This window comes from Plectropomus leopardus, chromosome 7 (genome assembly GCF_026936395.1).
Source record: "Plectropomus leopardus strain MGB_pleo_1.0 chromosome 7, ASM2693639v1, whole genome shotgun sequence".
In the NCBI taxonomy this organism is placed as follows: domain Eukaryota; kingdom Metazoa; phylum Chordata; class Actinopteri; order Perciformes; family Serranidae; genus Plectropomus; species Plectropomus leopardus.
The window spans coordinates 20,136,913-20,152,382 of record NC_142182.1 but is presented as its reverse complement, the minus strand read 5'-3'; the positions used below and the strand labels follow the sequence as shown (position 1 = coordinate 20,152,382).

At 38.5% G+C, this 15,470-nt stretch overlaps 2 protein-coding genes across 4 annotated transcripts in view; both read right to left on the bottom strand.

The window, feature by feature from the left end:
• cdhr5b (cadherin-related family member 5b) overlaps window positions 1–9,246 on the bottom strand; it is a 55,690-nt gene extending 46,444 nt beyond the window's left edge. Inside the window, exons 1-7 of one of the 3 annotated variants that reach the window (XM_042496608.2) lie at window positions 8,965–9,246; window positions 4,472–4,650; window positions 4,339–4,395; window positions 3,073–3,162; window positions 1,361–1,447; window positions 1,052–1,153; window positions 237–422 (exon numbers count right to left, since the gene is read on the bottom strand). In XM_042496608.2, the coding sequence (XP_042352542.2) occupies window positions 237–422; window positions 1,052–1,153; window positions 1,361–1,447; window positions 3,073–3,162; window positions 4,339–4,395; window positions 4,472–4,650; window positions 8,965–8,986 (723 nt within the window). In that variant the 5' untranslated portion in view covers window positions 8,987–9,246. Of the gene's footprint in view, window positions 1–236; window positions 423–1,051; window positions 1,154–1,360; window positions 1,448–3,072; window positions 3,163–4,338; window positions 4,396–4,471; window positions 4,651–6,058; window positions 6,320–8,964 lie in introns of those variants that run through there. The other 2 variants (XM_088080166.1, XM_088080165.1) reach the window with 2 other exon arrangements.
• A 1,890-nt stretch (window positions 9,247–11,136) lies between these two features.
• LOC148189177 (uncharacterized) lies at window positions 11,137–14,445 on the bottom strand. Its single transcript, XM_088079433.1, has 5 exons — window positions 14,357–14,445; window positions 14,035–14,138; window positions 13,507–13,605; window positions 12,110–12,253; window positions 11,137–11,544 (listed from the first exon to the last, which is right to left on the bottom strand). The coding sequence occupies exons 2-5, from the start codon at window positions 14,106–14,108 to the stop codon at window positions 11,454–11,456; spliced, it is 408 nt and encodes a 135-aa protein (XP_087935559.1). The 5' UTR covers window positions 14,109–14,138; window positions 14,357–14,445; the 3' UTR covers window positions 11,137–11,453.
• Window positions 14,446–15,470: the final 1,025 nt, after the last annotated feature.

The following is a 15,470-nucleotide window of genomic DNA, read 5'->3' as shown; positions in this document are numbered from 1 at the left end:
ACATATCTATTGAGTGCAGAAAGCTGTTATGCCAACATTTTTCTTGTGAGATTGATTTGAAACAGAGTTGTTGGAGGGAGATCTGGGAGACAGTATGATGCAGTCAGGAGCCATCCAATGTGGAAATGTACAAAAGATAGAAACACTCTCACTTCAGACGTGACTGGATGCTTCAATCAATCACATTCATCAGCGGTTCAGTATCAGTGCTGGACTTTTCAGATAGAGTGTCACACCTCTTGTTCATTCAAGGTGACCCTGGTGGTGTAACCAGTGCTCTGGCAAATTACAGCTCCCCCATTCTCGTGCATGCTGCAGGGCTGGAACCACGGTGGTCTGTTGTCCACATCTAGGATGGTAACCATGATGGTGGTGGTGGCGGTGAATGAAGCCCTGCTATTAGCTGGTACCAATGGAGTATCCTAAAAACAAAATGACATTCTGATCATTTCAGTCACAAATAGATACAGTATGACAGTCAGGAGAAGTCTGAGAAACTGGACTGAAACTTGTCTCACAAGTTCAGGAACTCAAGATTCTGTGAAGTCCAATTACTGTAAAGACCCTGTCCAAGCACCCTGGCTGACAAACACGTTCTCATCCCAAGTTGTGACATATTGCCACTTTGCAGTGAACTTCCACGTCTATATATTATGATTATGCTGTAGGTATTACTCTGTGTTTGCTCTACATGTTCCGGGATGCTGCTACTGTGATGTCAACACAAGCACACGGTGGGAAGGTTATTCATGTAAGATTACTGTAACAATCTCATCTCATGCTATATGGACCTGCACTTGAATAACACTTTTCTAGTCAGTTTGACCACTCAAAGGCCTTTTACATTACAAGTCACATTCACCCACTCACACACACATACATACACTGTTGACCAAGGCTACTGTACAAGGTGCCACCTGCTACTCAGTTTTTTAGATTGGGGAACAACCCACTCAACCTGCTTCATACCTAACCTCCAAAGACTGTAAAAAATATTTAATATCATTAACTCCTAAATCAGTATTTAGAGCCAGCAGTGAGAAGCACTTACCTGTGCAGATAATATCAGTTTGACATTTTTGACTTTATCGTAGTCGAGAGGTGTCTGAACAAGGAGTTCCGGGTTGGTGGGCGACTTCAGTTTAAAGCCATTCTGCAAAAATCAACGACAATAAGAACAATTCAAACTCTGCATCTTAAGCTAGTACTTTTCTCTATATTCTCTAAACTATGTTTCAATTTTTTCTGCTAAAATAGCCAAAATGTGTATCTCATCTGGCTCTGGGAAAGACAAACAACAAGAGGATTTTATCTACACGTTGGCTCCACTGGGGGACAAAATAAAAACATGAGGACTTACAGATTCAGATGTCAGTGTATAGTAGATTGTTTGATCATCTAAGTCTGTGGCAGGGTAGAAGCCCACGCTTGTGTCTTGAGGAGTCATCTGGAACAAAAACATTTCAATATTTCACTGAATAATCACAAGTGCAACTCTCAGGAAGTGGCCACAATACTGCTTTGTTGTGAAAAGTCTCTGTGACACTACATCACCAAGAGACCTAACTCATACTGCTGTTTCATGAAACCACTCACAGTGTATGGGAAGGTAGACATGTTTTGGTGGAACATTTGCAAGTACTGTCATTAATATGGCTATGCAAAACAAACATTAATAGTCATATGTCACTATATGATTCAACTTTTAGCAGTGAAAAAGACAACATAATTTGGTGCCATAGAGGTGAGGCCTGACTACACCTAAACTCTGGAGGAACTCACTGGACAAATTTAAACCAAAGTTGCTGGCCGTGACTGAAAATATATCAACATCGGGCATTAGAGTACTGCAAGACAAAGTCTGGGCTTTTTTAACGTGTGTTCACAAGTTATTTTATCTGTTGCAGATCTTTACAACAATTAGCCAAAACAACAAACCAGGCAGGACTTATTGCATAATCCAAATCTTTGTCACAATGTGCCATTTTCAGCTTGTAGCTTGCTTAGAGGTTTTTGTTATCTTCCATAGCATAGGGGATTTGGAAATGGTAACAGGAAGGTAGCGAAAGGAAGCAAGAATGCGGACAACATGTGTTGAATATGATATCCAAAATGATGAGCATTAATCTGCAGCTTTAACATCCTCGATTCCTCTTTGCTCCCATTCAGACACATCTGCAAATTTTTTTCTTTCTTTCTGGAATTGTGCATTTTCCAATTAAGCCATGTAGAATATACTGCAGGGCTGCATGCCCACAATAAAAGCTCAAATTTCTGTTCAGAAGAAGCAACATCTCTTCTTCTAAACATTATGAACGACTTGGATATCAACAGTTGTTTTGTTTTGTTCTTTTTTTTAAAATTAATTTCTGGAAATTATGCAACGCAGGCCTGTCCAAGAACGTGGAGTGGTTGAAGGAATAAAAGAGGGCGGGTATGTTTTTTTGCAGTAAGTCCACCACTAGAAGAAAACTGAAAAAGAAGTACATTGGCATAAGCGGCTCCAGCCATTACCCCTTTACATATTTTGATGTGAATAGTTGTGAATAGTGATGTGAATAGTATAATATCATTTGATGTGAATAGTTAAGGTGCCCTAAAATACATTTTAGGGCACCTTAATCAGAGCATGATAAGGTCTGTCTCACAGTCCAGTTCATCCCAAAGGTGCTGAATGAGGTTGAGGTCAGGGCTCTGTGCTGGCCCATCAAGCCTCCCCACACCAAACTGGGAAAATCATCTCTTTATGGAGCTGTCTGTGTATGGTGTCATTGTCATGTTGAGATACAAGAGGGCCAAAAACAAACTGTCGGCACAAAGGTAGACAATCCAGAGTCTAAAATATCATTGTGTGTTGTTGCATTCAGATTTCCTTTCATTGGAACTAAACCATGAAAATCAGCTCCATACCAAAAGTACATTGAAACAAACAGTCCACATACTTCTGGCCATATAGTGTACTGTAATTCAGAAAAACTTTGTTGCTAGCTGGAGAAAAAACAAATCGATGAAAATAACATTAAGTTGTTGGTCAGATTTGTGTATTCAAAAGGGTATTTCTTAGACTCTTACCTCATTGACACTGATGTGGTAGAGACTCTGACTGAAGACGGGAGGGTTATCATTCACATTGGTCACAGATACAACAATGATGATGTTTAGCTGGAAACAAAGAGACACAGCCTTTGTGTTAACTACATATCTTGCTATTGATTATATATATATATATATATATATATATATATGTATATATATATATATATATCTGACTAAGGTGACATGATTCAGGGATTTTCTGTCTGTGTGCTTGAGCACCTGAAACTAGATAGCCTAATACTATGTTCAGACTGCAAGCCCAGAAGAACGCGACATCGCACACAGCATGCTGTGTATGCAAGAGTAAACAAGGATGAGAAACCTATGATAATCATGGAGGCCACTGATCTGACCGCTGACAGTTTAATTTATAAGTTATTGTGCGGTAGAAGAGGGCGAATGTGGAAGCATTTCTATGTAACAACATGTGTTTTGGACTGCTGTGAAAGAATGAAAAAATAGCGCTTTATTTCTGTAAATCAAGCTGCAATCCCACCTTTGACCACAATGTTTTTTCACTTAGTAACTCCTCAGGCAGAAGAAAAAGCAAGTCAATGTTATTTATGAAGTATTTTTATACAACACAGGCATAGTCAGGGGGTAAATGAGGCAAAAGGGCTTTGTCAGTCTCTACCTGCAGCAATGCTTAATGCCCATGCGCAATTTCAGATTGATTAGGCAACCCATCGAGGACAACAATTGATTCAGAAAGACAGACAGACAGCTGGATGGAGTTTCCTCATTTTATAGAAGGATGTTGATCTAGAGTGACATAAAAGTTGCACTGAATTCAGATACAGGTTGCATGGCTGTTCAGACTGAAGTTGCATTTCAAAATATCAGATCTGTATCTGATTTAGAATCACATATGAAAGGGACCAAGATGTATTTTGAAAAAATCAGATTCCATGTGATTTGTGCTTTTCACACTGTCAATAAACAACCACATCTGGATCGCACAGGGGAAAAAAAATCAGATTCGGGCCACCTGGGCCTGCAGTGTGAACATAATGTGAGTCATCCATTGGTACCAACCATATCGGGATCAACCAAGCAGGTTGTTGGCAATGGGGCTTAATAACGCTCAAAAGTAAAGCTTAATTTAGGCCTTTTATAAGGTAAACAAAAAAAACTCCTTTGTCAATTTAACAATTTGAATGATCCACAAAGTCAAAAATAAAAAAAAGACATTAGTACAATGCAATGCATCTTAAAATGTTCAGTGTATAAGGTAAGTTTTACCTCGAGGCTTGTGGCTGCTTCAGTGCAGAGGATCGAGGCTACATGAGTAGTTTCAGTCTGAAAACAGAACAAACTTTATTCTCAACAGTCCGGTAATTTCACAAAGTGCGATGTTGGTTGGGCTCTACTGTACCTCATAGTCGAACACCATTGCAGCTCTCAGCTGGTTTCCCTCGAGGATGAATGGGTTGTAGGGGTTGTCAGGGTTAAGCTCAAGCTTGAGGGTCACCCCTGGTAGGACATGAATCGTCTGCACGACAGCACCCACTGTGTTGTTTTCTGCAAAATTCACAGATGATGGAGCCGAACAAACTATTGGAGGAGAAAAGAAAATTGATTAGAAATAGGCAAGGTAAAGTATTTTTTTATATAGCACATCTCTTACCCAAAGGCAATTCAAAGTGCTTTACAGATTATAAAAGTCTAAGTTCATTGTAGCACAGTCACTAGTATGCCCCAAAGGGCTGTACAAATAATAATCTAAATTCAATTCAGTTTCAATTTGATCTATAAAGTCCAGTATCACAAATCACTACTAGCTTTGGAGGCTTTTAGAACAAAAAAGGATGTCAATCGAGTTCTAACTCGAAAACATGAAAAACTTAAAAGTTCTACACAGTTAGAGCTCCAGATCCAGCATGCACTAAAATACTGTCAACCAGAATCACCACCTTGCAGTTGTACACCTCTGTGAACCAGTCAAGTTGCATTTTCAGTTCACATTCGTATCTGTGAAAACATGGACTGCTCACACACATCTTTTACCAGCTCTTTTGCTCACTCTGACCCAAGAGTGTGTGTTAGTGTCATCATCCTGAGTTATTACAAATGATGTACTGAAAACATCACGTCACTGTGTAGGCTAGTTGATCTAAAATGTCATCACTTTATCATTAGATGATGCCATTTAGTGAGTCATCAGTGTGTTTCTGGTGGTTATTTAGGCACCAGGTATGGGTTTTTGGTCGTGAACAGTTGCTGTGGTTCCAGTACGGATAGTGCCATGACAACCATGCATTTTAAACCCAAAAAATAATCTTTTCCTAACTGTAACCAAGTGGGTTTTTTTTACCTAAACCTGGCCACATGTTAACCCTTTGAAATTTGAGCAAATAGGTTTTTTTTTCTCAAAAAAAACCAAAAAAACATGAGCAACTAAAGAGGAAATTACCACAAATTAACAAAAAAATAGTAAAACTTACACAAATAAATTACCCAAAAACACTGCCAAAAAATAAATTACCCCAAAACGCTGCCAAAAAATAAACAGATGGGACAGGAAAAAAGGAAAGGAAAGGAAATTACCCAAAAAAGTGCTTGAAAATCATAATAATTCTGTTAAATAATTTCACATTTTTTAAAATAATCTTTTAAATTTCTATTTTTTCAATATGCTTAAGGTTCACAGGAATAAATACTTGTCAAAGGCTTCTGAAGCGTAAGTTAACTGATGTCAGTCCAAGTTCCACAGGGTTAAACACAGCGTTGTTAAAACGTAAAGTTTCAAGGTATTCAATTCAGGAAAACATACAAATGTAACGAATTTGTGGTTTGTCTCCTTTTATTAAAATTGTACAGATCATTTATTTAAATTCACACATTGTCGGTAGTTAGAGCTGGTCTGTCTGTATCGAGTTAGCACGCTGTAAAGTCACCAGACACCAGCAGTCATCAGTAAAACAAACAAGCCTCAGCTGAACCAGCGTATTTCAGTACTCACTGTTCTGGGCATCAGTGGACGTTTGAAGCAGAAAAAGAAGGAGAAAGCTAAAGAAAGTCCTCAAAGTAAAGTGTGTCTGAATCCCGTCCATGTCTGTGTCTGTCCTGTCTGAACTGATCATCACCTATCTGTCTTCAGCTTATCTTCCCTGTTATATGGCCACAGTGGACTTTTCCCTGCCATAAAAACATAAGACAGGTCTGTTTGCTGGGAAGTTGTATACGTGTTTTTTTTGGGGGGGGGTTGACAAATTGTTTTATTTGATTGATTTGACATGAGACACATTGTGCTTTCATGTTTACATGTATACAGAAGTACAAATAACTAATGATAGCTTTTGTTAGATTTTCTGTGGACTAATGTCATTATTTAAGCATGTCCTCTGTCATCCCCACCCTCCCTTTAAAAAGAGCTCATGTGTCCTGGTTTCCATTTATGGTTGGCAACAATGATGAAACAAACATAACATCAAATACGCAGAAGAATCCAAAGAAATCTTGGACATATTTAATGTGGAAGGTCAGATTTCTGAGGGTTTAAAAAATGTGGATATCCAAACTACTATTACTACCCCTAACACTGCTTTAAAACAGCAAATATGTCGACTTGTTACACTGCAACACTGATTTAAAAGTTTTATTTAGTGTTTTAACCGATTTAAATTAACTGGTCTATTTCTTTTTGAAGAGGAAGAGACCTGTTGGAGTATGTAAGTATGTAACCTAAAGCTCTGTAACCGAACAATGATTTCAGCTAAAGTGTGATTATAATGCTAGGATAAGTTTCATGTGACATGAGCCCTTAAGGCTCTGTCCAAGCAGGGTTAAAATTGTTATGCAATTGCAAGAATGCTGAAGTAAAAATGTTGAAACTACCGTACAGCTACTGTACAGGTCATTTAGGAGTGTCATGTTAAGGTCACCTGTAAACAGAGACAAAAATGAGGAAATATTTAATGTGTAAATGAAGAAAAAAAGAGTGTGGGTGTCTGGTCTCTGTGACTGAGTTCAACAGGTCATGCAGAAAAGGAAAAAACAACTCCTAAAAAGGGACTGTCCTCGAAGTTGACCAATCCAGAGAAAGTGCCACGCTGAATGGGGAGCCAGATGACGAGGGGGACCAACCAGAAGATGATTCTACCTTCATTCACATTTCCTCATTGTAAATAGTATAAAATACTGGATCGGGGAAAGACAGGTTGTCAGAATGCAGGCTGACTCGCTGATGTTATCGGCTAGGGAGATGCATTTCTGATCCAGAGCTCTGTAACTGCTCACTGCTTGCTTGAAAAAGATTCACTAAAAGGTTTGAACTCAAAATTCTAAATTTTGTGTGGCCATTCAGTTATTTACTGTTTATTGAGTTGCTTTTAAGAATTCTGAACATAGCGCTCGCCCTGGGAGGGTGAGAGTTTTTCTACTTGCAGCAACCAAGAGAAAAACTCCTTCAGACCTCAGTGGACAATTTGGCTCTTGGTAAAAACCTCCTTAATATCTGGATCAGAAAAAAGGTGAGCAAACATTTAAAGGTGCTAGCTCCAACAAACCAACAGCATCGGAGAAACACTGATGTGTAATTTCAATGTGCTTTATTCAATGTTTTAACTGTTTTAAACCACCTGGTCCACTAGTTGTGCCCTATTTTAATTGCTTTAGCCTGTCGACTGTTGATGCTTTCTCTGCAAGCTGCTTTGCAATCCACCGCCATGCCAGCTCCTCCTCCTTTTAATGCTGTGTCCGACTTATCAGTGTTATTTCGGTTTGTCATTATTGCTTTCTTTGTTCTGGACCCAAGGAGTCTTTGCTTCTGCCAAATATCACAATATAACATTATTGCACTTAGTTTTTTACAATTGCACCTTGTTGATTTTTCATATTGCACCTTGTTTTTTTTTTTTTTTACTATTTTATACTACTATTTTTCTTGTTTCTTTGCTCGCTTTCTTATCTTGTACACAGTTTGCTGCTGTAACAATGCAACATTTTCCATTGTGGGACTAATAAAGGATTATCTTATCTTACTGCAAATGAAAATAAAGCTTTCTTTAACTAAGTAGTTCTGACTGAAGTGATGTTTTCAGCTCTTCAGTGGGAGTTTAAGTTACACGCTTCATGTACATCATGATTTATTCAGTCTGTTTCTATTTCAATTTCTCGTATTTTTGATTAAGATACACCACCTTCACTTCAGCCAATTGTAAAAAAAATTTTTTAACAAATCAATTAATATTTTGATTTTTTCTTGAATTCCTAGGGGTTCAACTCATGTTTTAAAAATTCACCTACTATCTTGGAACTAAGAGTATGCCGTTATTTTCAACAGCATGAAGGGAGATACGGATGGATCCTGTAGAAATTATTATCATATACATCATACACATCATATACATATAAGCCTCCAGTCTGCAAGCAGCAGGTCTGTGGACAATGTATCTGAAAATGCTGAGTCATGGAAACTAGGCTTGTGGAAGAGAATCTAAAGTAAGTGCAGCTGCCCTTGACTCAGCACATCATGATATACAAAGACCTGGATGACTGACAGTCTCCACAGACGTTTGAAGATGCTGATGTTTGTCTGTAAATACACTGTCAACTTTTCAGAGGCAGATAAACCAACTAGGTCTGGTCGGTATCACGGTATTACAGCATGCTAGCCTCTCCGCCGCTGCTAGATCCTCATCCCGTCCACTGACCTCCTCTTTCCGGCGCAAGCTCCTGGAGGAGGCCGTTAATAGACGCTCAGGAGGTTTACCTGGCCCCTCTCCCAGCCCTGTCACTGCCGCACCACAACATCCACCTGGCCCTCTTCCCCATCCTCGACCACCGTCACCTCTTCGTCCACATTAATAATTGGGGACTCCATCACCAGAAACATCCGCTTCTTTAACACCACCACCCGCTGCTTACCCGGAGCCATGGTCCCGGTCATCACGGAGAAGCTCCCCGGGCTGCTGCGCCCGCTCCTGTCCTCGGTACACCGAGTTACTGTCCATGTAGGCTCTCACCGGGTGTCAGCAGTCCGAGAAAACCGACAAAGATTTCAACCTGCTTTTAAACGTTTTAAGTAACTGTGGAAAGTCTGCTTTTATCTCTGGTCCCATTCCCACGCTGTCTCCAGGCGCTGCGCGCTTTAACAGAATATTGTCCCTAAAAACGTGGTTGCTGTCTGCTTGTAGAGCTCACCATGTACGTTTAATTGATCATTTTAATTTGTTCTGGAACTGCTCCCCTTTCCTCCCTTCTTAAGACCGACGGAGTGAACCCAAACAGGCTTACATACCGTAAGACACTTCATATGTGACTGTTTACATCTGACACAAACACCCCGGAACCACCTCCGTCTTCACCTCCTCCAGCTCCTTCACCACCTGTCAGATCTGCACAGTGCTCCCCCTGTCAGTCATTCCCGGTCTCTAACATCCCGATAATCAATAACAATAGACCCATCTGCTCCAGGAGACCTCAGGGGGGAGCCAACTCCTGCAACTTACCTCACTTTAATAAGGAAACAGCTCAGCTGCCCTCAAATCAAATCTGGTACTATAAAACAAATTGGCCTACTTAATGCACGGTGCTTGTGCAACAAAACTTTTTTAATTACTGGCCTAATTGTTGCAAATAACTTAGACTTTCTTGTGATAACAGAAACCTGGTTGTCCCCTGCCAGCTGTGGTGTTTTAGTGGAAGCTTCACTGCTTGATTTAAACATTTCTTTCTTCCTCGGCCATTTAAATAAGGTCTAGCTGGTTTTTACAAAAAAAAATGTTTTAAGTGTTCTCTTATATCTAATGGCAATTTTAATCTCATTTGAAGTCCTATGCTTTCTTATCACAGGTCATCCTCCTTTATTATGTATTTTAATTTATAGACCACCACGCCACAACAACTTTATATCTGTGTCCATGTCTGTTGTCCATCATACTCCATGTCTAGTGATTTTCTTGAACTAGTGGATTATTTTAACCTGGTTCAATCTGTTAAACAGCTCACATGTCTAAAGGTCATATTTTAGACTTGGTTCTTTCCTCTGGTTTCTGCCCAGAAAATATGGAATTAGTGGACTATTCCCACAAAATGTTTAAGGCAGGTTTTCCCAACTGTTTTTTTTATTTTGTCAATTATTAACAGTTCACTGATTTCTGTTATCTTTCCAAATGGTTTTAAACACGTTACAAATCAGCTACTACTGAAAAACCCCAATCTGGATCTCCTTTTATGCAGTAATTGCCACCCAATATCTAAACTTTCATTTTTATCAAAGATGCTGGAGAAGGTCATTTTAACTCAAATAATCTCTTCTATTAACAACAATATTTTTAGTAGTTTTCAGTCTGGTTTTAGAGCCGGACATAGCACTGAGACAGCCCTTATAATAGTTTGCAATGACTTACTTTAATGCTCAGTCCTGGTGCTTTCACTCTGCTCTCCTGCTCTGACTTGAATCCTGGGTTGGTTTAAAGGGAAAAGCACTACAGCTGTTGAGTTCTTACCTTTCTAACAGAACCTTCTCTGCGTCTCAGAAAACACCAGCTCCTCTGTGTCTCCTTTCAAATATGGGGTGCCTCAAGGGTCCATTCTTGGACCACTGTTATTTTCCATTTATATGCTCCCCCTTAGTCACATCATTCAGATTACGAACAACTATTACCAAGATGGTTTGGATGACTTTTATTTTGTTTCTGTTGAGATTAAATGAAATATGTTTTATGATGAGTTAACAGGGCAATTAAGCCTCGTCAGTCTTCCTGATTGAGAGGAAGGTGACCAAGAGAAAGATGAATTCAAAAGCTTTACGGTTGTATTTCTCTAGTTAATAAAGAAAACGGGAGAGAGAATTTGACTTTTTTTAACATTTTGTGGGTTTCTATTATTATGTATTACTCTGAAAAGCTGAATAGGTAATGTACTTGGCATATAGTTATACCGTCATTTCTGTGTACCCCAGTGAAATTTCAGGACGCAACGTATGAAAAATTACATACTGCCAAAGCCTATTAGCAACTGCTGGTGAGAATGTCCTCAAATGTCCTGATCCCATTCCTGCTTCCCAGAGCAATGACCCCATGATGTTTTCTCTTGTTCCACCCTCAGGACAAACTTTGTTCTTACCTTTCATTAGACTTTTTGTTTAATTTTAATAATCAACACATCAGAATTGTACACTTCTTTTACTAACATCAATAATTTTAATTTAACAGCCTTACAAATAAAGTAAAATATGAAACAATCCACACAGTTACCAAACAAAATAAAGACGTCAAACATTTCATAAAATGTATTTTAATAACAAAGAAGTCTGTATTTTCATATCAATTACAGATGTGTATAAAGAAATGTATTCAGAAAAAAAGTAACGTCTTTATTTCAGCTTGAATCTTTTTTTTCTTTATTGTCATCTACAGGTCGGTTGGCCAGTTGTTGTAGACGGATGGACACATGTACTGTTTCAGCAGCATGTTCACCCTTTCCATGTCTCCTCCCACACTACTGCAAACAGAAACACAGTGAGGGTTAAAGACTGCAGAGAGGAAAGAGCAAAAATCTATTTTTACCATGTTTTTATCACGTTTCTTTTATGTTTATCTTGATGTCAACACACAAAAAGTGTCTGGGCATTTTAAATTTCTGCAAATCTTACAGACATTCCATTTGTATGTGTTAAATGTATCATATCTAAGTTTCCAAAGTGTCATAATATATGAGCTGACTTTGGGAAGCGCTCACTTTCCTCTCTTCTTCTTTCCTCCTTCAACCCGGCAAACTAACAGCTGCTTGAACAGCACCAACTAGTTGAAATTCATGACACCTGAGCATCAAATCAACATGACTGCAAACACTCAACATGTGCAACCAAGACCACAGCAACTTCAGCAATTCCTGCAGCATTACAGCATGTCCGAACCTGTGCTCACACCAGTTTGTGAACACATCCCATTTTCATTCTAACACTTAGAAAAACATATTGTCAAACATCAGCAGAATCAGAGCAGATCTTGGGCAGACAGTTGTTCTAACGTGTTATTGTTGTAATAATGTATCTGAAGTGTCACACCTCTTCTTGACGCCCTGCATGCGGTGCAGGAAAGCACAGATGGAGCTGTGTTTGGCTTTAGATCGCAGGAACTCTGCGTATCGGTTGGAGAACTCGATGTCTCCCAGCTGTCTCCTACGGTCCAGTCTTCCAGACAGCAGCTGCCTGAAACACAATCAGAACATTTTTGGTGCACCTTTACAATTTAGATGGTTTCATGGTTGGATTTATGTTTTGTTGTTGTCAATTTTTTTTAAACAATCAATGCAAGACAATATACAGTATCAATTAGACTTGCATGAACTATGTACAGAATGTTATATCATAGAAATAAAAATAAAGAGCTGTAGACTCACCACATGCTTGAGAATATGTAACACTGAATGACAGTGTTTAAATCTATTGCCTCATTCACACAGGTATATTTGAAAACATGGCTTTTCCTTCCTTCTTTAAAAAAAGCCTGTCGACTCAAGTACCATTCAAAAAAAACAAACAAACAAACAAAACATAACTGAAGCGTTGCAAACAGCTAAAATAACAGGCATTGATAACCCTAAAGCCACCCAAAGAAGATGTCAATCGGAAGCCTGAAAAAAAGCTCTTACCGGAAAGCTACCCAGAGCAGTGAACTCCGTAGTGTATTCTGACACCTCTTTTCCTCTATATAGTGGTAGAGTGACCTTGTGTTTATATGTAAATTATGTAAAAAAAAAGTTAGAACCAGCACGGCTGCGACCATGTCCATAATTGCAAAAAAATGATGCCTCATTTGTGGTGCCTTACAAATAAAACAGCATCCAAAACCTGTTTTCCCTCTCTACACATTAAAACTGAAAATCTTAAAATCCTCTGAAAATCTTTAGCCTGGATTAAGTTTTATAAAAGATGCACTTTTGGATCCTTTTGGATCCACTCATCCTTAAGGGCGTTTTAAAACAGAAATAATCATTAGATTTTAAAATTTCTGATGGTTCTTAGTTTGGACTGTTATACAGGTTTGTGAAACTGATTTCCATAACCTTAACAACACGTTCAAAGTGTTAAAAGTCAAACTTATTATTTATAATAATAATTTAGTTTCCAAAACTTTTCCAGGCCTGAAAATTGCTACTGGCAAATTCCCAGACTTTTCAAGGTTTTTCATGACCGTATGAGCCCTGCATAAAGCTCAGTGAAGCTGCAGACTCACATGAAGATTCTGTGAAGGTTCATCACTGAGAACATACACTGTTTTTTGCAATGTCATGTCAGATACCTATTATATCTATAGTAAAAATATAAACTGTAGCTGCTTTAAGGGACTGTTTGAACATCAAGTCTGTAGAATTTGTGTCTATAATAGCTTCAAGGTCCAGAGGTAAATGCTGATTCATTTTCTCCACCAAAAATTTTAAATATTTTGTGAGTAAACTAACTTGAGTCTGGCTTCCAGCAGGGCGTCTGCAGTCCCAGACAGAGACCACGGTGCATTCAGATGTCTGATCTGAGTCAGGAAACTCTCCTCATCTTCATCCCTAAAGTCACATGACAGAAAGAGACAGCAAATGAACCACATGCAAAGGACAATATCAACATATACAAACTCTGTTTCCTCCAGAAGAGAGCAAAAACCTAGGCAGAAAAAAAGCAACAGGAAAATGTTTTTATAATGATCATAACTACATATTTAATACTATGTTACAAAAGTTTTATGACTGTTTAAGTTTTTTTTTCCAGGTCATTTTACATGTTGTTTTTTTTAAAACTCTCTTTCAAAAATAATTATAATCATTTTCATGTAATTTTGTACTTTTCACTAATTTCTTGCTAATTTTTGTTCATGCCTTCTTTTGTTGCTTTTTGCCTTCTCTCCATATTTTTGAAAGAAATCAGATCCATCAATTTGCTCAGGTTTAAAAGAGTTGACTGGATTGTAGTTGCTCTACAGTGTCTGTTGATGGTACCTGACAGGAAGTGATGTGGTGAGGTGGAGGAGGGCCAACAGCAGAAACACCTGAGTCACAGTGATGGACGGCATCCTTAGGATGATGAAGATGATGATGGTTTCCTGAGGAGACAAGATATTTTTTGAGACCTCCAAACAGACAAGCTCTTCTTCTAATGTCACTTTGGTTTTGGTCTGTTTAATATTTATCGTGTACCATCAAAAGATATCGTAGACAATAGTTTGTTTTTATCTTTGTTGTAGTTTGTGAGTGTAAAACACTCAACAAAACAACACTTAAATGAACAAATGTTGTGTGCAGTAGATGTATGAAGACTCACCTGGACAGACGCTGCTCAGAGACCAGATCAGATGGGATCAGACCTGCAGACTGGGTGTCCAAGTCCGAGCTGCTTCCTTTTATTATCCCTCAGGTATCGACCCTCCAACGGACTTCCCCCTGATTTTATTGGTCTGGATATTTACCATGTCAACACGTGTTGAGTTAGGATCCAGATTTTCCAGTTTGTGGGCTTCCTGAAATCTTAATGAAATTATTGGATCTCACTTCCTTAATGAGCTCTAATCACCTGTGAGAGCTGCCAGCTGTTTGTTCTCATGAAATCATCCTCAAATCAATACAGAGTATTGATCCACAAGCACATGTTTCTATCTTTTTATCGCTGTAATTTGTGCTTCTGTTTGCTCTGTTCACAAGAAAATCATCACTGACACAATTTAATCACGTCATATATGAGTCACATGGACCACTTTTCAATAGTGAGTACTTTTACTTCTCATACTTAAAGTGCATTTTTTTGTACTTATACTTGAGTAGGATTTTAAATGTAGGACTTTTGTGGACTTCTGTGACTTGTTGTGGAGTATTTTTACATTGTTGTGTTGGTACTTTTACTTACATAACTTTGTTCACCACTGTCAAACTCACTTTTAATAAGGTTTTAAATATAAAGGTTTTAAATTGGCATCAGCCAGCAAACATAAATACTCACCTGTGCAGACAAGTCGAGTATCTGTGAGGTCCACAATACGGGTACAATAAAGCAGCACAAATGTTGGCTATCTTCTACCAAAGAAAAAAAAATCAATCAACTGAGAAAACAATTAGAAGATAAAACAACATGAAAACAATTATTACATACAGCTGGAAAGAAAAACAGAAAATGTTCCATGAAATTTTGAATGTGTGCTTGATACTGTATATTTCCCAGTGCTAAGCAAGTATTAATAGCAGAAGCTCCACTTTTTAGGTACACCAGCCACATACTATGTGTCTGCTACATGCTACAGGTACTACATGCATATATGTTCTAGATTCTGCAAGTAGTGCATACTATATGTACTATACACTACAGGTACAACACAGCAATGATACTCAACTTATGACTCACAGACCGGTGGCTCCCAAATGGTGTGCTGGGTGGCCTCCCAACC

Bases quoted from the DNA above. Each gene is read 5' to 3' on its own strand.
- LOC148189177 (XM_088079433.1), bottom strand. From the start codon at position 14,108: ATGCCGTCCATCACTGTGACTCAGGTGTTTCTGCTGTTGGCCCTCCTC. The intron at 12,254-13,506 runs GTTAGTTTACTC...ATTGTGTTTCAG, and splicing joins CTGCTGGAAGCCAGACTCAA to GCAGCTGCTGTCTGGAAGAC. The intron at 11,545-12,109 runs GTGTGACACTTC...TTCTGTTTGCAG, and splicing joins ATGCAGGGCGTCAAGAAGAG to TAGTGTGGGAGGAGACATGG.